Source organism: Accipiter gentilis, chromosome 4 (genome assembly GCF_929443795.1).
Source record: "Accipiter gentilis chromosome 4, bAccGen1.1, whole genome shotgun sequence".
Lineage (NCBI taxonomy): Eukaryota > Metazoa > Chordata > Aves > Accipitriformes > Accipitridae > Astur > Astur gentilis.
In genome coordinates, this window is record NC_064883.1 from 36,956,214 (window position 1) to 36,981,996 (window position 25,783).

The 25,783-nt window shown below is 36.3% G+C and overlaps 1 protein-coding gene across 4 annotated transcripts in view; it reads left to right on the forward strand.

The window, feature by feature from the left end:
• Nucleotides 1-25,783, forward strand: part of ESYT2 (extended synaptotagmin 2) — a 96,968-nt gene that overhangs the window by 13,696 nt on the left and 57,489 nt on the right. For all 4 annotated transcript variants that reach the window (XM_049798263.1, XM_049798260.1, XM_049798261.1 and 1 more), the window contains exons 2-3: nt 23,925-23,966; nt 24,900-25,034. In XM_049798263.1, the coding sequence (XP_049654220.1) occupies nt 24,912-25,034 (123 nt within the window). In that variant the 5' untranslated portion in view covers nt 23,925-23,966; nt 24,900-24,911. The remainder of the gene's footprint in view (nt 1-23,924; nt 23,967-24,899; nt 25,035-25,783) is intronic.

Below are 25,783 nucleotides of genomic sequence, written 5' to 3' on the forward strand. Positions count from 1 at the left end.
TTAAAACTTATTTTAAAATATGAAGTTTAAAAACAATGCCATTTTTTAAATATCCTCTGTAGTGTCTGAAACCAGTTTGTCAGAGCCTTACAGTAGTATATCAGCTTCTGAAAGCAGCAGTTAATGATTATAAATTAACCTATGCTATTGATTTGATATGCTTCAACATGTAGGTACAAGGGAATCAATAAAAGTTTATGATCCTTCTGGAAGGATTACAGGAATAAGATATTTTTTATGAGACACTGGCAGTTGTGATACAAGAGTTTTTTGATCTTTGAAGTCTCATCTTTCTCTTTGTTTTTCCTTATTGTTGGATAATATAAATTAAATCTGATACTACCCTTTCCTAAGGAAGTTTAGAATGGACACTCCACCAGCAGCTTTGGAGCTTTTCTGTGGCCTAGCAGGGGCCAGCTTCTGAGTTAAATGTACCAAGCTTGACAGGCCAGCAGAATTTCAAATGTCATATATGTGGAGCTGCTTTTGTGTTTTCAGGGGAAATACTCCACCACTTCAAAGAATTAAATCCTTATCTTTGGCTGGTGTTTGTGAACACTTAATGAAAATAAAGGATATACAGAGATGGAGTAGTCAACACAGAATCAAATGTGAATAAGAACAGTGGAGAAACAGTATTTTTGAAAAGAAAAGTGGAGAGTGTTTTTATTTTAAACAGCTGTTTGAATTAAGTAAATTATGAAACGGAACTATTTAGGGAGGTCTGGCATTTTATCATTTGTATAACTTTTGGATCATATGGCACTTTGATATTTCTGGGTAAGATTTGTTTCAGTTGAATGAGGAGAGAGTTCTGCAAAGTTTAGAAAGAAAATGTTGGATGGGGAATAAGAGGGAAGAACCAATCAAGAATTTGCTAAAAGTGACTGCATGTGAAACAGTGGAAGGCAGTTGCCAGCTTGATATGTTTGACAGTTTGTAGTCGTCCAAGATGGCATGAACTGACCCAGGACCCTTCTTCAGTCCCATTTGCCATGCACAAAATGCTTTTCTCATTTTGCAGCAAAAGAAAGAGAGGATCTGGACAGCACTTGCATTTCTTAGACAGTCTTAGTACCTTTTTTGAGGAAGCCTTGGCTGCTTAGTGGATGAGACTAGTTCTGTTGGGGCAAGTAGGGAAAGATGATAGTGTAGTTAAAGATGTGTGTGTATTTTTTGAAAATAAAGAGCCAACTTAAATTTATTTTCTTTCTGGCACTTGCCACCTTCTCTTTGTTTTGGTTTCACAGATGTTGTTCCTCTTATTATGTTTTTAATGTAAATGTTGTGACTTTTCTTAGCTGGCAATCAAAGAATATCTCATAAAATGGATCATCGTCAGGCCTGGAAAGTGAGGTTATACAAGCTTGCCACATCAGCTAATGGAGTAACTGATAGCAATAGTAGGTTTCTTCTCCATTGGCTAGAATTAGTCCAGATTAAACTTGTTTTATAAGGAAGTTTCATTACAAAAGTGAGGTTCAAGAATCCTGAATCCTTTCCTGACTTTGGGGGCGTGTATTCAAAAAGTATGCTGGCCTTGCTAAATGCATTGCATTTACCTCAGCTTCTCAAGATACTTTGTTCTGATCCCTTGTTCTTTAACATAGCCCTGTATTTCCTTTGAGTCTCTGTCCTTATGGCAGGGTTCAGGTGAGGAGCAGTTTCCCATGTCCTCTTGAATCCCATTGATGTGGTGCCTGGGAGGAAGAGAGGCGCTCCTCAGCCTTCTTGCAGAGGCATTTGATCCCCATCCCCAAACTACTTCTAGTTTTTATGCCCAATAGCTTCTACCAAGCTTCGTGTACCAGTCTTTGTGAGACTGGTGGAGTTCTTATTTTCTTTGCCATTTAAACGGTGCAGACTTTTGTTTTGTTCTGTTTTGTTCTATGTGCTTCCTGTGATACTGTTAAAAGTTAGAGGAGCAGTGAGAATTTTAAAGCTTCTTCCTACTAACAGTTCCTTATTCATGAGAATATGTATAAACAGCATCCCTAAATTTTATTTGTAGGCTTTGTAGGCTTTTCTCTGCATTCACATATGCTTGTTGCAGTGTTTAATAGTTAAAGAGAACTATTCTGCAGTTTCAAAACAAAGTAAATATGTGCTCCTGACAAAAAGGGTTTTCTGCATACAGTTGCATTTTCCCACTGCCTTCTTGTGCCAGCATTAGAATTTACTTGGCCACCTAATTGTAAGTTTTTTGCCAGGTTTAGTGTTCAGCTGGATCAGTTCCTTGAGTTGGTTTACTGTGCAACCACGCAAGTGCTACAGCCTACAAAAAGAAGGTTATGGAAGCCCATGGTCAGGTTTAAAGTGAAACAGAACAATAGCCTGCATGAAGAGGACCTTAGGAAGAAGTGGCCAGTATCACTGCTGAGGTGTCTTTGTGGGGAAGCAAAGTTTGAACTTGAGCAGTTGATAAGATCAAGTTGTACATCCAAGTTCTTTTATAACATTTCAACAGACCTATTAACATACTTAATCATCAAACATACACACTCTCAGTACTTTGATCCAACTTAAATTTGGCCTTGTTTTTTGTGCATGGTTGGATCAGATGAGCTCCAGAGGTCCCTTCTTCCAACTGAATTATGCTGTGATTTTTGGTTTTGTTTTAAGCTGTAATTTAAATTAGCTTTCAGTCTCCAGTTGTGGCTTACAAATGGTAAGAAACCTTTTCTGCATAAAATACCAGTATTTGCTTAACTATTAAGTGTGCTAGCAGGAAGAAAAAAAAAAAAAAAAAAGATGGCTATACTGAGAGAGGTGTTTTGTGGGAGGTAGTGAGACTTTTTAAGTCATTCGGATGCCTGTCAACTAAATAGCTAGTATTAAAATTCTGTGCAGCAAATTGCTAAAACATACGATTTTTCAAATGGAACTCCTGTTATATAAATAACCTTTAGAAGACGGGTGTTCCTGTATGATGAGTCATTGCACAAAGTTTTGTCTGCTACAGCCTGATAGGACTACAAAATTCTTCTTAGGAGTTGAAAATTTGAGACAGGGCTAATGGTTTTCAGCTAAAGCAGTCTAGAATTATGTACCATGAAGTTGTTACTAGAAATAGGAAACTAGTTTTACTTGGCTGAAAATAACTGTCATATGACAGACAAGCATTACATTGTCATTTGGCTGTCCTTATCATATAGCAGCATGGGTCAAGTTTACATTAGTTCAGTTGCAAGCACTTTCACTTGAAATATTTATATTTGTTATGTAAATGGCATACCTTTTTGCATCTGTTTTAATGAAGACTTTAATTGAGAGGGTCTAGTACAGACTCTGGCACTGTTGTTTTCATAACCTTTGTTTTCATTCCTTTGGTAGATACTGGCTCAAGTGAATAATGCAAACCAACTGAAATAGTTTCCTTCAGGAAGATTTTGAAAGATGTTAACACCGAATGCGAAATTAAATGTATTGACAATCCATTGCCTTGTATCCCATCACTGTCTACCTTAAAAGGAAGGTGGGGAAAAAAGTGGGTGAATCTCTAAATATGCAGTATCTTCCTGTTTCATTTTTAAAAGTAATCACAAGATATGTTGAAGCATGAAGGTAGCTATAAAACCTTAATTGTTCTGATTTGAATTAATTGTGCAGTATTATGATCTGCACTTCTGCTCTTAAAGTTTGTGAGTGTTCATTTTTAAAATAGCTTACTGGAGAAAATGGATTGTTGAGAGGAAAACATTGTGGGGCGGGACTCAAATAGAATGTACCAGCTCAGGAAGCTCATAATTTAGTTTGCTTTATATTTAAGCATTATTACTGGTTCTTTGTAATACATGGTTCTTCATGCCTTACTTCAGATCTGCATAGCTTTATATAAAAAAACTGTATCTGTGCTTTCTCAGATGCCCTTCTTCACATAGCATATTCTGTAGACTGTTAACTTGATCAGCTTTGAAAAACAATAGTGAATAAGTTTACAACTTTATATCCAAAAACTCTTGTGACATTCTTCTGCAGGGAGGACTATTACAAGACATGCTCTGAGCTTTTGTGCAGGCTTATAGGGCAAACTTTCAGGACTTGTTGGTAGAAAATTTGATCTGTCTGCATGTTTCAAGCAGACTGTTAATGTAATGAACGTATGATACTTCAAATGAGGAAATGTCTTTTCTTAATCTGTTAATATTTCCTAGTACAGTAAGCTTGCTGGTCCAGAATTTTGAAAATTTGTAATTTCTGTTGAGGCAAGTCTCTTCCCTCCTCCCCCAGTCTATTGATTCATCTCGTTAATTGTTGAAACTAGAATGCTAAATTCTCTTGTATGTGTGGCTAGGAAGTTGTCTTAGTCTAGTAATCAATTTTATGATGTAGACTATATTTTCAAATGCTCTGTTCCTCACCCAAAGACTTTCTCCTAAAATACTTGAACTAGAAAAAGAACACTTTTCCACCCACCCACCCTCTGCCAGTTAAATGTCAAATAGCAGCCAGGAAATGATAAGAGTGTGTTTCATGGGGGAACAAAAAAAACCAGTGTTAAGTCATCTGACTTGTATGTGTTATAAGAATATTCAATAGCGATTAATACATTAGTTTGGGCCTTTGCAAGTGGTGGTTTTTTGTGTTGTTTTTTTTCTTTTTCTTTTTAGGGTGTGTTAGATACGAGTACTGTGTTGATGTGAGTGTGCCTAAACTGCCCATGTTCCTTTGTCCATGTTTTCTTACTTCTGTCTTGTTCATGTAAGTCTTTAAAATGAGAATTTTCTACTAAGTTTGGCTATTTATAAAGCTTTTTAACAAGTTGCATATAATATGTGCTTGTCTTGTTTTCAGGTCTTAGAGTAGATGTATGATAACAGAAAACGTATTTGCCAACAATTGGTGTTTTTTTTTTTTTCAGTTCCTTTGTGTTTTCAAAGTTTTGGAATTATAGTCTGAAGTTTCTTTCCCATATGTGTCCTATCCTTCATGAGTTCTCTAAAGTGAATAACAAAAATGTTACCAATCTGTTCACTTTGTTACTTTGATTTGTGGAAAAAAACCCAGAATGAAGTTAGGGGTTTTTTGGTTTTGGTTTTGGTTTTTTTTTTTTTCCTTTTTAGTTCATTAGAGTAATCCCTTACACACAGAGCTGTAGTGACAACTTGAAAATAGATTTGATTTGTAAATCCTTTTTTTTACAAATCAATTTCTCATATAAGAATACAAACTGTAATTTTACTATGTGAAAGATGAGGAACTACAAAAGTGTTCTTTTAAAACAGTAATTCAGGGCTAAGTGATTTGCTTTCAGCACACACATGTTGTTGTTGGTATATGTACTTCCTTTATACTGAATTTTTTGGTTTTCAGGCACTACTAGGAAGAAAGTCTGTTGTACTAGTAACACCATAACAATACTTCTGACAAAGCTATCAATGGAAGTGAAAGTGTATATGCCTGAAATTGGGTATTTTTCCTCTTTTTTAAAATTATTGGGATTTTTTTGCTAGTGCTTAAACCTCCGCTGGATTTGGGGAGAGGGTCTGCACCATGTTGTTCTGGATATTACAGAGGAGTGGGGGGAATTGTAGTGGGCAGTTCTTGTTTGGGAATAAGTGTACACGGGACCATTAAGGCCCAATGGACAATACTTGAAGATGTTCAAACATTTACCTCGGAAATGGGTAATAGGAAAACTCTAAGAGATACCGGGGACAGTCTGTGTTGTTTCTGGCTGAAGACATCCAAACTTTCACCTTCCCTTCAAGTGAGTTGGGTATTTGGGATGTAGAATATTTGGCAGATATTTTGTAAAACTTCTTTTAGAGTAAGAAGTGGAGGCATTTGTGCTTGAAGTGAAACTCTGCTAACAGGATGGAAGTGATTGTAGCTTTTACTTACAGTTGCTTTAAAGCATTTATCCTTGCTGTAATAACATTGATTCACATCTGTGTCCTCAGGGTACAAGCTGAAAAACTGTAGAATATCATTTAAGCTTCAATTTATTGAAAAGCAACAGAAATGTATCCAATTGCCAGAGTGAGGAGATTAGTTCATCAGTGTTCCTAAAATTAATGGGTTTTAAACTCTGACAAATCACTTTGGAATTTCCTCTGCTACGAAGTTATGATTCTTGATTCCCATGTAACACATAAGCTTCTAGTTTAGATGTAACCTGTAAGAACTTACAAGGTCATTTGCTTTCTTGCTTGAGACTTGCAGTGCTTGGGGAAATGTTTTTTCTTTTTGTCAACCTCAGTCATCTTACGGGTTTTCATTTGTTCTAGTTTCTTGTTCCAACAATCAAAGTGATGAACTCCAGCTCTGCTTTCTGCTGCAGTGATTGTTTGCATTGCCAGGCACATGGAAATAACATTGCTGTCTGTCATACTCTAGCGAAGAATGCAATGTATAAGTAAAGCTGTTACATTGCAATCTCCCATTGAGTAAGTGAAATGGAAAAAAATTCTGATTTGGAGCAGCTGAGATTAGTCAGTGACGTGGAATTTGAGATGTCACTGTTTTAACAGAAAGTAACTATATGAGCTCCTGTATATAAGAGAGAACATTGAGAATGAGACATTGAAATACATATCCTAAAGACTGTTTAAATTTTATCCAACATAGTTTAAAAATTACTTTTAATTGCAGACATTTCCATAGACAATTAGATGTTCAACTATTTACTTAAAACAAAAGTCTTCAATTTATTTAGTTTAAAAAAAAAAAAAAGTGTCATAGATGAATGTTAAGCTTGCTTACTATTTGATATCCTAATAATGTTTCAAATACATTGAGCAGTCAGGCCTGTATCAGATGCAGCAAATCATATATGGCAGCAAGAATGGTGGATTTGATTTCAACATCCCTTTGATACTGAAAAGAAATAAAATCCTTGCTTTTTTCCTCAGAGGCTAGTTGTACATGGAAAAGCCGTTATCAAATTCTTGAAAATACTTTTTTCAGCTGGAATGATATAGTTGGAAATTAACTGCTATTTATGCAGATCTCTGAAAATAACTGTGGCATTTTACTCAGGGGTTTAGTTTCATTTTAACTGTCATCACTGCATTCTTCTAAAGTCAAGTGATAACTTTTGCAAGAAAGCTATTACATGTGATTAAGAGCTGCGTACAGATCTTAGACTGCTGAAAATATCTGTTAGTTGTACTGGGCTGGGATTCAGGCCTAAACCAACACAATCAACTGTAAAAGCCATTAAAAAAAAAATCTATTGCCAATTAGCACACACAATGAAGTTCTCTGTAGCAAACTGAAATGTAGATTCAGCCTACTGAACTTGGGCACCTCATTGCAGAGATCTAAGTCTCTTTCTGCCAGCTGTCTTTAGTCTGTGAGAACGGATGAGCTGAATTTTTTGCAGGAGGTCCCTTTTCTCTGTATAATAAGAACCTAGAGTAATGAGGTCACAACTTCACTGCTACTTTTTACGTGCCTAAATTTAGCAAGGAATAATGTGGGCCACAGCTGTTAGATTTTAATTAATACACATAGTAAATATTCTGTTGTAGAGCTCCTAAAAAATTATTAGCGCTGTGCAGCAGCATCTGTTGCAAAATCTGCTGACAGTTTAGGAGCTAACAGTGACTTGGCTGCATATATTACTCCCTGCATGTGCACAACCATTAACCTCTCCTTCAAGAAAAGTGCAGGCTAAGGAAGGTTCTGCTTGGGAGCAATCAAATAAAGTGGCATAGTTATTCTGGCATTGCTGTGGGCAAGATTTCTTGAAGCTAGATTTTAGGGAACTGATCGACTAGGTGGTTGATTTTGCAGTTCAGGCAGTTGTCTTTAATTGACAGAAATTTCTTTCAACTTGTAGAATTAATATTCAGTTTATTTCTAGGCACAAGATGTTTGGTTTCCACTTAGAGCTAGCATTTGCTGAACCTAAATTTAGACATATAAGTCCAAATTAATTTGAGATTTTCTTTAATACAGGCACCTCCAGAGGACTCTATCTGACCATGGGAGAAAAGTTTCAAGATGTCAGATGAATCTCTCTCCAGAGGCCCTTATTCCTGTCTACTAATAATATAGCAGGTGTAGAGTGACTAGATTATTCTTGGACACGTAACAGATAGAATTTTGAAAATCAGAGAAGAATAATTCAGCAATTGCCTACTGATGACCAATATTTGAATCTTTAAAAAGGAAACCTTTGAAATTGCTGTGAAGCCGTATATAGGTAAAAGGGGTTGCTGAGATGTAAAAAGAGTTTTCCTGTTGTGAACTGCAACCAGGATCTAGTGGGTATGATCTGATAATCTCTGTTACGGCTATACACTGTGCAAATATCCAAAGTGGGGCGGTAGGTGTGGATTAAAATGCAGAAATGGTGAGCTTAAGTATCAGTTGTAAGCAACTTGGTCTTTAAAGACTCTATTGTGTGCTTAATGTTATGATTCAATTGTAGGCTGTATGTTTATAAAGTGACTTACTACTGCTGTCACTAATTAAAGTAGTATTGATTTATGATGGCTATTTTTACTGCTAAATTGGGAAGTGGAAGAACATAGACTGTTTATAATGGTTGAGACAAGAGGTGGCAGCTCTGTGCTGCGCTTATAAAAGGAAAAATGTATCCAACTCTTTTTTAATTTGCTCTTGCTACCTCTCCATCCTGTCAAACACCCAACAATTCCAGCAGTCTAATGCTGGAACGTTCCTCCTCTGCATCCAAGAAAATACCGAATCTTAATCACTCAGCTACTTGCTACCCATCATGTGTTTGAAGGGCAGTAGCTGCCTTTATACAAGGGCTAGTTTCACTTGTAGGCAAACATCTCCATGCAGGCACTTGCTGAGCATAACCAGTGGCTGTGTGTATAGAAAAAAGTTTTTGTTGTTCAGGTCAGCAACTGTGTACGCTTGATTGGGCATGCTACCTGGAAGTAAATTGATGGTATTATTGAAAATCTTTGGTATATACTCAAGGCAGTAGTTCTTCCACAGTTCACAGTGTTCTACGGAAGGGCTGGGTTTGTAACTGCTTGTGTAAAAACTAGAGTATATTCTTTCAGAAAATATAGGAATTACTCTCTAAACATATGCCAGTAAAATAAGTTAATTTGCATTAAAAGCAGAGAAATTTAAAATATAGTATCATTTAAGACATATATGGCCAAACGTTAAACTTCCCAAACAACTGGGGAAAGTACATTCTTTAGTTTCCAGTATTGTTTTAAAAAAGAGCTTAGCTTAGAAAGAGGATTTGTATTAGAGTTTCCCTGGTTTTTTGAGATGGAAAACCTCTTTAATAGAGGCTGGAGAATGTTTTGATGTAGAGCATTGTAAGACAACTATTTTGAAATTTAGTATCAGTGATGGTTTGCAGTCATAACATGAGAGAAAGTGCCTGTGTCTGCAGGAAACTGGAATCTCAGGGGATGTTTCCTGGAACCAGGGCCTGAGGAGTTTTGGTAGGGTGAAGGGGAGCATTGCAAGCTGATGACTGGGCTTTCTATTTCTATTTAGTCATTAGTATTTTTTTATTTACTTTGTATTTTGTGATCTCTTAAAAGATGTCATCTTCTTGAAACTGTCAATAATTAAAAAAAAAAAAGTCAAATGTTGGTTCTAAACTCCAGATTTCCTACTTTGAACAGTATTTTTTTTCCCTTGGCTTTGCTGATTTGTAAAGACTGGCATGGAAGGGTAAGTGACTGAACAAATATTGCTGTGTACTCAAGTCAAAGGATCAACAGGACTGTCAAATATCTAGGCATGTTTTAACTGAAATATTACAACAAGTAGTAGTGCATTGGAGAAAAGGTACTGCATGCCCTTTGGTACCCATTTACTCGTTTGCTTCAATTCTACTTGAAGGGCTTTATCTTCCTTTTTGTAAGCACGGACTTCATTATGTTGCAAACTCAGAGGTGCCTGCCAGGAAGTATTCATCTGTTTGCAGATGATCATAAATCTTGTAGTGCTGTGGGTGGTGTATTTTGGTATAGAATTCACTTTGTGATGAAGATTATTGTACAGCTCTAGACAGACACTGCAAGCATACTTTGTCCTCCTACTTGTTCTGTGTGTAGTCCTGAACAGCAACTTCTGTAAGCATGAAATTCTGTTTATTTCAATTTTTTTACTATTTTTAATGAAAATTGAGTTCATCAGTGTCAATGTTAAGTCTCAATGCTGGGCTGTTAATCTGTTTTTAATGTTGTATTTGTCTTAGGCACTGTATCCACATTCCAGGGCAAAATTGTGTATGTTTTGTCCACTTGCTGAAGAATTCTTCCTCTGAGCCTACTGAATTCATAGGAGTTTGGCAGCTGACTTTACTTGGACCAGCGTTTTACCCGCTTTTCTAATTCCAGAATATAAAAAAAACCAAAACAGCTTTGCATTTATATATGAAAACCTTCTTCTGACCTTCACACAATATTTTTCTGTTGGTGTGTGGCTGACAGAAAGTATTTGTCTTGTGGGAGATTTGCAACTTGCTGGATGTTATACTGTACAGATGCCATATGTGTCAATCCAGTAGCATAAGCATGCATGTTTTCCTCAGAGGATGTGGTTTCAGTAGCATCCTTTCCTTCTGTAGGTTTGATTTAAGTACACTTACTCTGCTTTTTCTAAAATGGCTTCTTGGGTAAGAGGTGCTAAGCTCAGTCATGGGACAGATATTCCAGCTGAAAGATTGGTTATTGAAACAGATCCACGATTTGTATGAATACAGGAATTACAAGCTGTGGGCATAGATTGAAAACATGCTTGTAAAACCTTTTCAGTATATGATGAAAATACCTTTTCTACTTCAAAACCAAGTGATATTGCCGGGTGCGTATTTGCTGGGGATTTTTATTTTGAACATTATCTTCTGTCAGTTGAAGAATTTTTCCCCTAAAGTATCTTTTATTGATAACACATAGAATCAAAATAGTAAGACTGATATTTAAGGATGAGGATAATACTTAATTTAGTTGGGAGGCAGTCTGGGTTTTGATTCCACCTTGTAACTCAAACATACAATGTAGCATACCTATGTTTAGAAACTTGGTTTAGCAGGGAGTGCTTCAGTGTCTTTCCTTAGCAACCCAGCCTACTGAAAACACACTGGAGTTGCCCTTCCTGGTCTGTACTGAGGAGTGGTAGCCAACTCTGGTTTTAAGGTGGAGTTTATAAACAGCAGTATGATAATGATGCCTGCAATTGCAGGGGATTGGAATTCAGTGGTCAGAGTGTTTTCCAGTTATGTATTTCATTGGTCTTGTATTTTCAGCATGATCCTGCGTGAGGATAAGGGCTGCCCTAAAAATCTAGAGCATCAGTTTTGCCTTAAGTAAACTTATCTGATGCAAGGGAATTCATAAAATGGATTTTTTAATTTTATTTTTTTTTTTTTCCCCAAGCATCGGAGCATTTTTGAGGTAGAAGGGGTGAAGGAGGATGACAACAGCTGCTGACAGTTACAGCCAGGCTTCACAGAAGCTGAGAGGATATTCAGGGAAGGATAACTCTGTAGTACTACTTAGTTTCCTCTTTTTCCTTAGACATCACTTCTGGTTACTGTGTTAGCTGGACCTTTGATCTCGCCTAATGCAGAAGTTCCTGTGCTATTGATGCAGAGACTGTTGCCAATGAAATGTGTGAATATATTTTGTGTATCTTTTTCTAACAGATAACACCATACTGTATTCTGTGCTGAAATACAATCCATTGAGGGGGACAAAATTGTTTTAGAGAGAATAGAGAACAAATGTCATAAATCTTAGAAATTTTAGTGTGCACCTGATTATTAGAAATATTGAGATTTGTAGAAGAACCCGGTATAAGAATCTGGTTAAATGCTTGAATTGAAGAACCAGAAAGAGTTACACATGTAAGCTGTTTGTAATCTGATGCCTGATGCTATCCCGTTAACTAGGGCTTTCCTCCCCACCATTTGTTGTCACTATGTTAACTGAGACCCAAATTAAACGTTAGGACTCTTTTTGGTTTCACATTATTAGAATGTTCTGCTTTCTGTTACTTTCTCAGCAGAGTTTTATAGTTTCAGAGAGAGTTTATCACTGAATTTTTACAGGTTCAACAAAACTGCCAGACAGTCTGTCTATACCCTTTATACTTTCTGGATTTTATATAGTAAGTTTCCAGTGTTTCAGCTAGAAATGATACAGGGGGATTTTAAAATGCTTGTTATACCTTGAATGATTTCTGATTATGTTTAAAAAAATGTTTTAATACTAAGAATAAACTCTGGCTGGGTAGTACTGGTGCAGTGCAGTATGTAGAAGTTTTTGATGGTGTTGGGAGTCAGATTCAGTCAAAACATGAGTGCGCATATATTTTCTTTTAGTGTAAGAACTAAATAAGAAGCACATAAGAACTAAATAATAAGTCTACAGACTTGTTTGACTTCTTAGGATGCAGGTTAACCGAGCTTGAATTTGCATGCTCTGATACTGTATTTTAGCTTGAATACCACAAAAAAATCAAGTTCTCTGTTTTGCTGTTTTGTATTTTCAAATACAAATTTGCAGTTTCCTCACCTGCAAACCAGTAAAAAGTGAATGATATTTGTCTTGTCAGAGTTCACACAGATTTGTTTCAAATGCATTGTGAGTTATAGGTTACATTTTAAAAAAAGAAAGAAAAGAAAAAGGTTAACTTATAAAGTTTGGGGTTCAGTATGTGGAGATGTTTCATGCTAAAAGGTGCACATTGAGTCACAGGAGATCATATTGCTCTTCAGTAATTAGCTGCTGGTAAGCCAGTTAAACACTGGAAAGGACACGTAATCTGGCTGAGAAAGAGGACAGGCAGTCTTGCAGAAGGTGGTCAGTACTTCTTGAACACTTATCTTTCCTGAAAGTTGATGTCCATTTTAGTCCTCACAGAACTCCTGCATGGTTCTGTTAGAGAGATTAGCTATGTAATCTAGCAAGTGTTAACAGGAATAAGATCTCCCTGGTGAAGGAACCTTTGTTTTAGTGAATCAGAGCTCCTGAATAGAGGGGTTAGTAAAGCGGGTAGTGGGTGAGTGGAGTAAAAGGAGAAGAAACCTTCAACGTTTCAGTCTAGATAGCAACAACAAGGATGACTGAGAATTTGGTGCAGAGCCCAGCACTTCTTTTCATAGCTGTAGACAATTCAAAGGATAGTTAAGTTGTGCTGTGATACTGGTTGTATAAGCTATTTTGAAAGCTAATATTTAGCAGTCCAGAGAGGAAGATTTTTTTCTTCTGTTGACCATCAAGAGAGCAAGACACTCTGGCATGCAGTTGAATGGGAACATGTCTGGATTTTCAAGGGAACTGAAAAGGAATTTGTTTTACAGGCTTAAAAGTACAAAAGATATCATGTTTTTGAAATGTGACAAGTTGAAAATAAGTTGCTAATGCCTTTATAAAGTTTTTAAAGCCTGAAAGCTCAAATTTCAAGGTATTAAGACTTTATCTGGGAAAGGAGGAGAAGGAATGAAATTACTTTGAGAATAAAAGGGTGAAGTCAATAACGTGTTAAAAAGTAGTGCTGTGTAACGTTTTTCAAGTGGCAAAATTCACTAAGCCCTTACAGCTATGGTTCATGCTATACCTTTCAGCAGTTTAAACATTTAAAATCTGGGTCTCTGCTTTCAGTAATGTTTGCAATGCTTGTGGGAATTTGGAAGTGTGCTGATGTGGGCTGCCATGAAATGTTTTATTTCATAAACATTTGTTGCACTAGGTGTCTATAACCTGGTGTGATGGCAAAACTTTAATCAGTATAAATCTAGTTCTTGATATTTTGCTTGTCTAGGGTGTTATGCTATTCAGTTTTTGACTTTTTAACTCTTGTTTGTCCTGGCCTTTCATTGGACATCAGCATTTAAAATACAATTGTTACCGCTCTGAATGCCCACTGAAGGTGAGATTAGAAAAGGGCATCCTGCTGTCACAGTTGATAGTGAATTCTGGTCTTCTGAATAAGGAAATAGTGTAGGTAAAAGCACTGTTGTAAATGTGGGTAGTACGGGATCAAAATGTTAAACCTAAGTTCTTATGTTGCCTTGCTTTAAGAAGTGCTCAACATCACGTCTGTTACAGCTGACTATTTAGAAGAATGGTAAACTGTTAGATGAAGAATGCCTTGAAATATTTTTGTTAGGAATGTTCCACTCCCTGTAAACTTGAAGATTGCTATCTTTCAGTGAATCTTTAATCTTGATGGGTTCTGAATGATGGATATGGACTTCAGTGGTGTAATTGAAGGATTGGCTTTTGGTAGGTCTGCCAGGCAGCAGACACCAGTCAGGTGTCGGGAAAATGTATATACAGGTGACTTATTAGGTCTTGGTGGACCTGCATGCTAAACATAATGATGGTTTTAGTCCTTGCGTTGCTAGTATATCCAGTGTTTTCATGAGTGCTTTTAAATTCAAATCTCTTTATATGAAATAGGCAGGATTTTTTGTTATTATATTAAGGAGATTTAAAAAAATCACAATAAAAAGCCTAGCCATCAAACTGAGAAGCATAACTTCATTTCTTCAGTCTATGTATTTATCATGATGGTATTTTTTTTTCTTGTAGAGAAAGATTAAGGCAAGATTAATCCTTTTGTTTAACAAATACAAGTCCTAAAGGCTCTATTTCTTGTTTGCAATAACTTGTTTTGAGTCTTAGGAACGCTTCCTGTCAAATTTGACATATTGTGTCACATTGCTGAAGTTAGTTGTTGGAAAACTCCCACCCCGGGAACCAGAGATCTTGTTTTAGACATGGTCCAGAAACCTTCATTAAATTCTAGAGAAAAATACTAGCTAGGTGTGAAAAATATGTCTCTTTCTGTGTCAGGATATCAGTCTTAGGTTGGAGATTCTGCATGTGGATCCTTCAGAAAGTGGAAACCATCAAAAGGTTCCTGTAACTTAATAACCTCATATACCTTCTAATTTTTTTTTATTTTTTTTTTGCTGTCCTGTCCCAGTCCAAACCTATCACTGAAAACTTACAATCCTTTTCCAGGTGGAAAGTAGAAAAGAAGTGTGAATGTGAATGCAATGATTCAGGAAAAAGAAGATCTTAAACTGCAGTGAGAATAAAGCAATTTGGTTAGAGTTGACTTCATCTCTATATTGAAGCCTGAGTTATGATATATACTATAAATGTATTGGTACTTGAAGGTAATTCTGAAATTAAGCTGCACTAGAAGATGAATCTGCAGTGGAGGACTGAAGGCTTAAAGTTTTCTGTTTAGAAAGAGGTAACAGATGAACAAAAGAAGGCTATGTGGTTTCCTCTAGCAGACATAGTATGCTGTGTTTAGGGTAAATTCTGCATCCAGATATGACAGAAACCCATGCCAATGTATTTCCAGATGTTTGGAAGGAAATTGTGTAACCACTAGTGGTAAAGCAAGGGATTTTTGTTTTATGTGGCGTTCTTCAGGTGATTAAGCCAGGATGCTTCTGGAAGTTAATTATGCTTGGGTTTTAATTTCTAGAATGAACAGCTTTCCTCGAGTTGGGGTTGCAAAGGCTGAGTGTCAGGCTAGAAGCAGGATTTCCCAGTTCCCTTACTTAGTAGCAGACTACTGTGCTGTCATTCTTCCAGAGCAGCTGCTTATAATGCCTATCCCGGAGGATTTTGTTATGGCAAGCTGCTGCTAAGTAGGAGGTTTTGGGTAACTTTGTGTTGCGGCATGCTTGCTCCATCTGCAAAAATAGCAGCACTTAGGCAAATTTTATCTAGTTTTTGTACTGGTGAGTCAAATTGCTGAAGAGTAATGCAGTTCTTGACAAGCCTCAGTGCCATTATAAGTGAGGCATATTTGATAGATGTTGAAGTGAAAGATGTGCATGGAGAGAATGAAACTGTTGTGCTTTGTAATCTCTGGGCATCCTTCAGTGCTGAATTGCATGACTTGCTTCTGGGCTGCCATTTTGATTGTATCAGAGCTCTGTAGCCTCTTTTAGGCAGGGCTTTTCTTTTGCAAATACAGCATTATTTTGCATTGCTGGAGACATTGTTTGCCATAGAAGTTAGGGGGAATGTTCAAGTGAGAATATTCTGGTGGTATTGCAGGGCAGCAGAGGGATGGATTCTGAATCCACAGATGCCAAAACTTTAAGATGATCAGATTTTTGCTAGGCTGCTAGCAAAAATTGGAAGATTGTTAATTTTATAAATGTTGTTCCAGTGAATTCTGTGCAGAGAAGGAAAACAGAAGGGCAACTTTCTCAATTAGTCTTATATGTATTTTATGTATAATATAATTAAAAAAAAATCTAAGCAAAGTAGCATCTCTATTATTCAAATGACAAACATAGGTACATTTATGGTCATTGGTAACATTTTAAAAAAGCATTAAATATTTTGAATTGAATTTTATGTTCTAATTCTAGCACAGCAGAAAGGGTGGATGTGAGATCCCTCTGTGTAGTTTGGGCTTCAGTGAAGTTCGACAGTGTGTGTAGGGGAAGCGGTGGCTCTCCTTACAGTGCTGCTACCATTTGCAGCATTTTTTGAAGACCTGTCTTATGCTAGTTTAGCCTGACTTTAGAATAAACAGCCGATGTGCTGCTAGTCATTTTCCTTGTCTCCCAGATATGGTATCTACAAATGTGTATGTTAGGAAATACGTCCTTCAGTGCATACAAGGATGCTGAAGTATCCTGTGTATGTGAGCTACTGTTTATTCCAGGTTTGAACTGGTCAGTATATTAGGCCTTTCTTTAGACCTTTAAGAAGAAGGGGAGAGGAACAGAGGTAACAGAAGGCTGCAATGAAATAAAACTTTCTATACCATATAAAGAATCTCAGTTTTATTACTTGGGGTATATAAATTTTATTATAGTAGCTTTCCTGTGTTAGTATTGAAACCCGGAGGTGTTGAAAAGCCATTTGTTTCAGACTTTTTACAAGTGCTAACTTGTTTTGTGTTTAATTGCCATGTTGTTGAAAGAATTATTTTTCACCTTGATGCTCATGCTGTCTCTGAAGCCGAGAGCTTGTGAGGCAGTGGAGAATATGGTAGAGATCACATTGGAAAACTTGTGGTGAACAGCTGTCTATAATTTGTTGTGGCAGCCCTTAGGACTTGCTGAACTGATAGTGGCAATTCATGTGGGATGACAATGTCTGTGCTCGTAGAGTGTTTTAGGAACATTTGGTGGGATACGAAGTAAGTGTTTCTAACACCACTCTCATCTTATAGGTCCAAATCTTACACAAAGGGCATGTAATTTCCCCACCTCCTTTTTTTTAAAAAAAAAAGGTTTATTTTGTTTTCCAGTGTGTTGTCCAAGCACTTAAATGGCTTACATTTCAGTTTATAAAAAAACACAATCGTTAACCTAGCTTGGCATACAACTGTTTCTTCCATTTAGATAAGTTTCTACTTTTTCCAATATTGCCATTTTACTTTCAGGTTTTATAGTGATCAGAGAGCAGTGACAATGACTCTAGGGCCCTTCCCCGCCTCCTTTATCTCTGTATCCTCCTTACTCTGTGTGTGTGGTATTTTTAATTTTTTTTTTGTTTTTTTTTCCCCTCCCCTTAATTTTCTGATCTTCAATTATTTTTTTAATTTTTTTTTGTTGTTTATGGGCAATTACTATAAAATCTGTACTGTTTATTTTATATAGCTTTTAATTTGAGGTTAGTTGTACTGATTTATCTGTGTCCTTCTAACTGCTGTTTTGTTAAGTACCCTGTGGGCTTTGACAGTGTGTTCAACACAACTGATTTTCTATATCCAGCCTGCTTCCGAATCTTCCAGGTGTTTCTGTTGAAAGACATTACATATACAAAACAACCCTAGTGATTCTCAGTGAAACTGTTTCAAGAGTCCTTGCTTAATCCCCAAACTAAAAACATACAGCATTTGTAATACTGAATATGAATTTTGCTCTGCAAAGGCTAATCATTTTAATATATTTAAGGCTGCAAGTATAAAATCGATGCTAAAGCATGCTAAACAGAAACAGAATCAGATTACCAAAAAATAATGGAAATGGCAGTTGTTTGTTAATTTAGTATCAAGGGCCCATGATTAATTGCAGCATTTTTGAGGAACCCTCATTATTAACAATATAACCACCTCTTTCAGGAATACTGAATCCTGCAGTTCTGCAACAGTAAATATTTAGTGTGTTTTTCCTTGTAATTCAGAAGATATGGGAGCTACAGTATTTCTGGGGTTGACAGAAGTTAGGAGAATTGCTGGGATAACCCTGGGGGTGGATTACTGGAGTAACAGGAGACAGCCTGGCTGCTCTGCTTTCCTTTCAGCCACCCCTTCTTTACCTCCTATTAGAAAGAGCGGTTGTCCACCCATTCTGTGTCTGAGGACAAGCCTCTTCAGGTTGTGTTGAGTAGCAGAAGACTCTGCGTTGATTCCCCTGTGGAAAGGAACAAATACTTCACCTACTGCTGCTCCTTGTTTCTCCAGTGAGAGAGAGGGGATTGGGATCGCTGGCTGGAATACATGGGATTAAGCCATTAGCCCTGCTCAGCATTGTTTTACCTAAAATGTCCTTAGGCCAGCCTGCTTTACCGACTGGAAAACACTGGAGTGAATAGCTGTTAAATTGAGCTTGAATATCACTGTATGACACTCTTTATTCTATTCATGCTGGGATTCTTCTTAATTCTTCTACTAAATTTCTTTGGCCTTTTTGAGTTGCAAGTGCAGTGAGTTTAGCCAAATTAATCTGGCAGTTCACATTCAAAGGATAATTTAGTGTGTTTCTTTTTTGCCACACCACCTAGTTTTAGGCTTAGTAGTTGAATAAGTGCTTATGCTGTGCATTCAGAAGGCAATTTAGAGCACCTAAATTGGACTTCTGTTCTGCATTTCCTTCTGTGGGATGCTCTCCCTCTCCACTGATGATGCATAAAGAGACTATGAAGACTAATTTTGATAACCTTTTATATTTTTACATTTAAGGTAGACAAATGTGCTTTTGATAGAGGGGAGGATTTTTTGGTATAGAATTTCAGATTTCCAAAGTAAGCAGAAAGGATTGGTGTCTAATGTAAGAGAGATTTGTGAAGTAATTGGAAAACTGCTCAAGGACACTTAGTTACATTGTAACTATATCAAGAATTGGTTATACTGCGGGACCTTGTAATTAATCAAAAAATTACTGGTATAGTTTCTTTTAAGATTTTCATCTGGAGCAGCAAGTAATTAAACAGTGGAAATGGAAGGAACTAAGCATAAGCTAAGTAATGTTGACTCGGGTAAGTATCTGTTAAACATAGCTATTATAACACATTATTTTTAACATAGTCTAAAATTGAATTCATATGTTTAATCCTTGGAGGGGAATAGAAGGGAAAAGCCAACATACAGTTGTGTGAGGTTTTTGTTTGGTTTTTTTTGTTTGTTGTTTTTTTTTAATCTAAACTGCTTTTATTGCTTCCTTCTCTTACTGTGCTGTAATACACAATTCATGAGAAAGTGATTGGTTTGGAGCAAAAAAAGTTTTCACTTTATGGAATACTCTGGTCAGTAGCAGTAGCTTTTTACTTTCAATGTAGGTGCCATTTTTGTTGTTTCAGTTTATGTAAATAATACTTAGGACCTATGTATTAATCAGAATCATTAAATAGAAGTTAAATATAACCAGGATTGGCTGATAAATAGCTTTAAGGGTGGAGAAGGCTACAAAGATAATTTTAAAAAGAGAGGTGTTTTACAGTGAGGGGATCAGTGAATAACAACTACTGTGCAATTTATGTTTTTGAAGTAGATTATTAATACCTGTAACTTGTGGTGAGAGCAATTCAGCATTACTTCCAGAAGGGTGTTGAAACTTCATTCTTTCTCCTTTTCTTGTCAATCTTTGCTTTTAGTGACATTTATGTAGATATGTGAAACCTCATTTATGTGGATGAAGAATTATAGTTAAGGCAGCAATATTATTATTTGCCCTTTGAAACTCATTTGATATCATTTGCTGATTGCTATTTGACTTTTCAAAATTTCATACCAATCCTTAGTCTGTGGGGTTTGAGTTTAATGGTAATTATTCTTTGTCTAGCCTTGTTTCCTTTGAAAGCTGCAGATGATCATCTGGGCAGAAAACTGAGTTAATTTAGCCAATATGAAGAGTGTATATAGAGAGTTTGAATAATAAAATAATTGTGGGTAAGAAACGTTTCTGCTGTTATTATGGAAATAGGAGCTTGTTAGTGGTTTTATTCTGTTCCTGTTTTGTTTTATTATCTTCCAGGACAGAACAAGTAAATATATTTTGGTTTATTATCTTCCAGGACAGAATAAGGAACTACATTCCTTGGACTCTTTCTGGTATTCTATTGATCATTACAAAAAAATAATGTGTTATGAATTGAGTTTTTGACAGCACAGGATATGAATGTATTAGAAATAGGAAGTAGACATGAGACTTGTTTAGAGCTGAGCACAAGCAGTTGTGTGAGAAAGCTGCCATGTATTTTTAATGTGCAAAAATGCATCTTTTGAGCACTTCCAAGTATTTTTGCAAATCTGTTAGTATTAGAATGTTCCTGGAACATGTATTAAAATAATGTTTTTGATGCTGAACATGGTCATTAGGGTATTTCTTGCAACTGTTCTCTCTAGTTACACTTCCCTTTGAATAATAACTACACCAAGTGGTTGAAATGAGACAGTAAATATCAAACCTGCATGAGCAATTTAATAACAGAAACCAAGTGGAGAATGCTTTTAGTCTTTTGAGTGTCTTTGCTGAAATCTTGACTTCTGTCTCTTTCTGTCATGCTTGTCTAATAGATTTTATACAGGAATTAACAGATTTTGCGTATCAGTTTGATTCTTGTTTCTGGCCATAAAATGTTTGTGCAGTTGCCTCCATGCTCGTGTCAGTCCTGACTGGTCCAGAGTGCCACCTTCCATCCCTCAGGCTTTCCGCAGTTGTCTTTTGTGTAAGATTGTGTTTGATACCAAAAACTCTTAACGCAAAATACAACATTGCCATTAATATTGCAGTCTCATATAGCAGACTAAAAACATATGGAATTAGTAGATTGATAAATGTTTATGCCTTGTTTTCAGCCTACCTGCTTGTGGAGCAACTAAAGATTAAATACAGCTCAACTTTTGATTCAAGGTTGGCTGGATTAAAAATTTCAGAGTCTTGAAGATGGAAGATTGTATACTCTACTCTGTTTTGGATGTCAAAATAGACGCTGTATACAACTGAGTTATGTTAAAAGTGGAGTGAGTAGGAAAGCAAGGTTGGAAGAGGGATAAGAAGCAGGAATGGAAGATGTAATTAATTGTATTGTTTGTTGCCTATTAATGTGTGCGACTGTAGAAGTAAACTAGGCTTATATAATTGAGGAGTTGACTTAGTACTAACTCAGATAATGGTAGGAGCATGGTAGGTGTGGCACACTAAAGGACAAGTAATTATTAAATCTGTGGAAAAAGTAAGAACTATGTCCTGTTAAGCAAGGTCATAATAAAGACTGTACAGCAGATAAACTTTAAAATTAATAAATTGGCATATATGGCTCAATACTAGTGTATGTGCCCCCTTGTTTTCCAACCTATCTCAAGTGATTCTGCATAATTTGGGACTGAATGAGGAGGGTGCTTGATAGGTGCAAGAGAGAGATGCTACCTGTTTTATTCCAGTCAGGTGAATTGAATGTCACCTGTGTGCATAGCGCAGGGAATGTGGCCTATGCTTTGGGGAGTTTATACCCTAAATCTGGGAAGTTGGGTCACTGTGAAGGAAGATTAATTTCATCCAGGCTGAGGTTATATTTAGGATGGGAAGTATTTCTCAGTCTAGTGTGGCTCTCCCATTGATGTCAACTGGATACCTGTACAAAAGACTAAAAATGAAGTGTGAACATGGTAACTCTGTTATATCTTGCATTACTTGCAGCAGACAGGTTTGCTTTTGGTATTTCTATGAATTTTCTTTTCCTTTCCTCATCTGTGTGTTCAACTTGTTTTTTCTTTTTAATTTATTTTATTGCTGTTCATTACAATGGCTGTAGTTCATGTTCTCTGTGTGGAACAGCTCTTGAGTTCCCACCCTGTGAACCTCATTGATCTCTCTCCTAAGAATATCAGAATGAAATATTCATGATGTTAGATCAATATGCTTAAGAGATAAGTAATTACTGAGAATCGGCACATTTTCTGTCTGCAGATTCAGAAAGCAAATATTTTAGCAGAAAGGTCAACATGGTACTTATTAGCATTATGGTTAACATAGTGTTCATTCTTTTGGTTCCTTTAACTTCTTGAGGACTGGAAGCAACTTGAGAACCCTGCAAGACAAAAATTGAGTGTAAGCCCTGTTCAGCTATAAATTTATGTACATGCAGTAACTGTTTGTGTTGTAAATGCAAAAAAAAAAAGTTAAGTATTTTGTTTTTAAGAAAGGAAAAAACCCCCACCCAGCCCTCTGAATACAGACTTTGACATTCTACCCACCATAATTTTGTAGGAAATTAATTCTAAATAAAAAAAAATAATATGATTCCAAAACTGCTCCATCCATTATTAATAATTCTATTCTTTGAACTCACCAAGTAAAATACATCCTATTCAATGTTTTTGTTACAGTCAAGCAGATCATTGGTCATTTTCGTGCCACTTGTAATGGTTTTGATAGATATGTGATATACTTGAAAAAAGTAATTTGGAAAAGATGCCAAGAGCCTCTCTCTTGACAGTGGAAGACAGCAGTATTTGTAATTCTTCAAGAATCTGTAAAATTGTACGGCTTACCTTAATTATGGGCCTGGGAATATTGAGAAAGAAACAGACCAGAGAAATAACTGACAATATTGATTATGCTGTAGGGGCCAATCCTCCAGCATAGCTAAAACATGGATGCTTAGATGAAATTGAGGACTACTCTGAAGGTAACCTGAGTGCATTCAAGGTTATGTTAGTGCTGACTGTTAATGCAAGAATTTAATAAAAACTAAACAAATCATTAATGGGGCTTGCTTTCAAATCCAACTTGTTGAAAATACAGTTTAAAAAGTATGTATTTAAATGACTGTTTGCATTTGGGGATATATGCATAATAAAAATAACCAGTAGGCACTGCTGTTAAAACCAGTGGTACAATCTGTTATGCTATGAAGAGATTAAGACTTGACAGTTCAGTTAGTAGAGACATAGCTTCATGAAAGTCAGTATATATAGGTCACAGGTTTTTAGTGTGTTCAAAGGCTCTTTGTGTTTCAGAAGTGTGATCTGCATCTTGTAGAAGCTGTTCAGTGCTAACTCTCCTTCTACTGAACTGCTTCAGGTTTTCATCTCTTTTTTTTTTTTTGTGTGTGTGTGTGTGTGTGATCTAAAGCTACTAACCATGCTTTCCTGTGTCTGGAAAAGTGTGTCTGTTCTAGCATTTAATGGGTGTTTTCATGTTGTGATGGGTACTTTCCATCCCATTTATATACTATCATACTTCCATGTCTTACTGTTTTCTGCAGTTAAGAAAAGAAATCACTAAAAATGTCTTTCGAAGGGCTTTCGGTGGAACTTATATCCATATTCCTGAGCTTCAGCTTCACTGATTAAATATTTCTAGGCATAATTTATTGGTATTGCAAAAGATGGGGCATGAATGAAAGGAAGTAGAAGTGCAGTCAGGACTCTGGCAGTTATGCGTGTCATGTTAAAAACCCCTGAAACATAGGAGGTAAATGTGGTTGACGCTAGCTGCGTCAACTGTGCTTTTTTTTTTTTTAGTTCATTTATGGTGTTAAAGCAATACTTTATCCCAGATGCCACTATTAAATATATGCTTGGACTTGTATCTGTGTAGTTCAGAAATGAGTTCATATTTTATCTGCTTGAATTCTAATATTCTTGTCAAGAATGTTAACTGCTTAGTATGTTGTTCACTGTACATACACATTGCTCAGAGGGAGATCCCTAAGCTTACCTGTATTATAAATGACTGGACATGATTAACTAAAAAGTGTTTTGTATTTGTATTAATTTTTTTGTTTGATGGTTTGGTGTTTTTTTTTTAGGTCCATTTTCCAGACACAGAGAGGGCAGAATGGCTCAACAAGGTAAGGGTAGTCATTAGCATTGCTTCCAGATGGGAAGGGGGAGAAGGGAAATCTGAGATTAAAAAAAACAGTGAGGCAAGAATCTGAGAGCAGAGTAGTTTTAACTTTGTGCTCTTTATACACTTGAAGGGTCTGGTCATTGATCCAGTTAGTCATGAGAAAGATTAAATCTATTTTCTTGGTCTTGAAATTGAGTTTTGGAGAATGACTTTTAAGTGGCATTAAAATAATGACAGCTATAATTGTGTGGAAGTCATAGCAGCTGTAAACACAGTCTTTTATGTTCTACTTGTCTGGGATACTTTCCAGTACTGTAGGTTCCTGACCTACAATCTAAAAATAGATCAATTTTCTCATTTGGATTTGTATGTGTGATAATCTAAAATACAGATCTATGTAGCTTGGGGTTTTTTGGTTTTTTTTCTGCACAAATATCTTTCATTCAAAGAGCATAGAAAAACAAGAGTTAATTAGAAAATAAAAAAAAAAACCCAAACAATCTAGACTTTTCAGATATGACAGTAAAATACTGTATTTTTGACATTTATAAACTTTATGCATGTATTTAAGAAATGCACTTGACCCATTTTTTCTTATTCCTCTCTTTACATGCAAAGAAACTTAACCCTTTTCACCCTTCTCCCCAACATTCAGCATCAGTGCTGAATGCATATACATTTGTGGGATAAAAGAAGAAAATTCTTAATATTGTTTTTCTCCTCTTCCAGTGCTTGAGATTTGTACAAACGTATAAAACACACAAATTGAGAGTTCCAGAAAACTTTCTTGTATGTAAAAAGGAACCAGTTCTTATGTCTGTGATGAACTGTATAGAAAACTTGTATGCTGTACAAAATTTCTTACATATGCCTTAAAGAATATTTGTAGTTGTGTGTAAATTTGTGTTCCATGTAGATTTTTTTTTTTCCTTAGACTGTAAAACAGATGTGGCCTTTTATTTGCCAATTTATTGAGAAACTCTTCCGAGAGACCATAGAACCAGCAGTAAGAGGAGCAAACAACCACCTCAGTACCTTCAGTTTTACAAAGATTGATATCGGTCATCAGGTCAGTGACTGGTGAAGTTTTTCTAAGAGGTTCTGTTTTACATACCATTTTCATGTAGCCTCTTTAAATCTACACAAAAATATTTCTTGGTGACACTTGGTGGTAAGCCTGATTCTGATTTCTGTTGTAACATTAAAATAAAAAAGTGTGTGGCTTTTTTAGCAGAGGCTTAATTTTTATTTATCTTTTTTTTTTTTCCCCCTGCCGTCTCTGCCTCAGAAATTTGCATGAGAATTGGGATAAGACTCTAACTCCTATGTGAAGAGCTCATAGCAACATGATTTTAATACTGTTCATCTAATGCTTTACATTAAGTGAGCAGGGACCATTATCTTTTTCTTGCCAGAGGATCCAAGTGCAATTACCTTTCTTAAAACAGATGAACTTTTAATCATGTTATGTACAGAGTTCAGTGACAAGGCTGCTGGCTCAGCTTTCCAAAGGACTGCACATAACAGAGTATCAAGGAGCAGATAGGTGTTTACCTTCTGTATGGTCCCATGAAAGAAGGGGTCATAATATATATCTCTGCAGAAGAGCCTGTTTGACTAGTCCAAGCTAAGAATAAGTTACCTCTGCTTGCAGTAAGTTCAGCACTACTTACTCTTACCTGCATCAACCAGAACTTTCCTTCTGTTGAGATGTGTCTTAATAGCTTTTGTGAAGTTGTCTGTTGTGTTCCTCTTTCTTGTCATAAATAGGATTTTAAGTAAGGATTTAAATATATTCCTCCCCCACCCCCCGCCTCC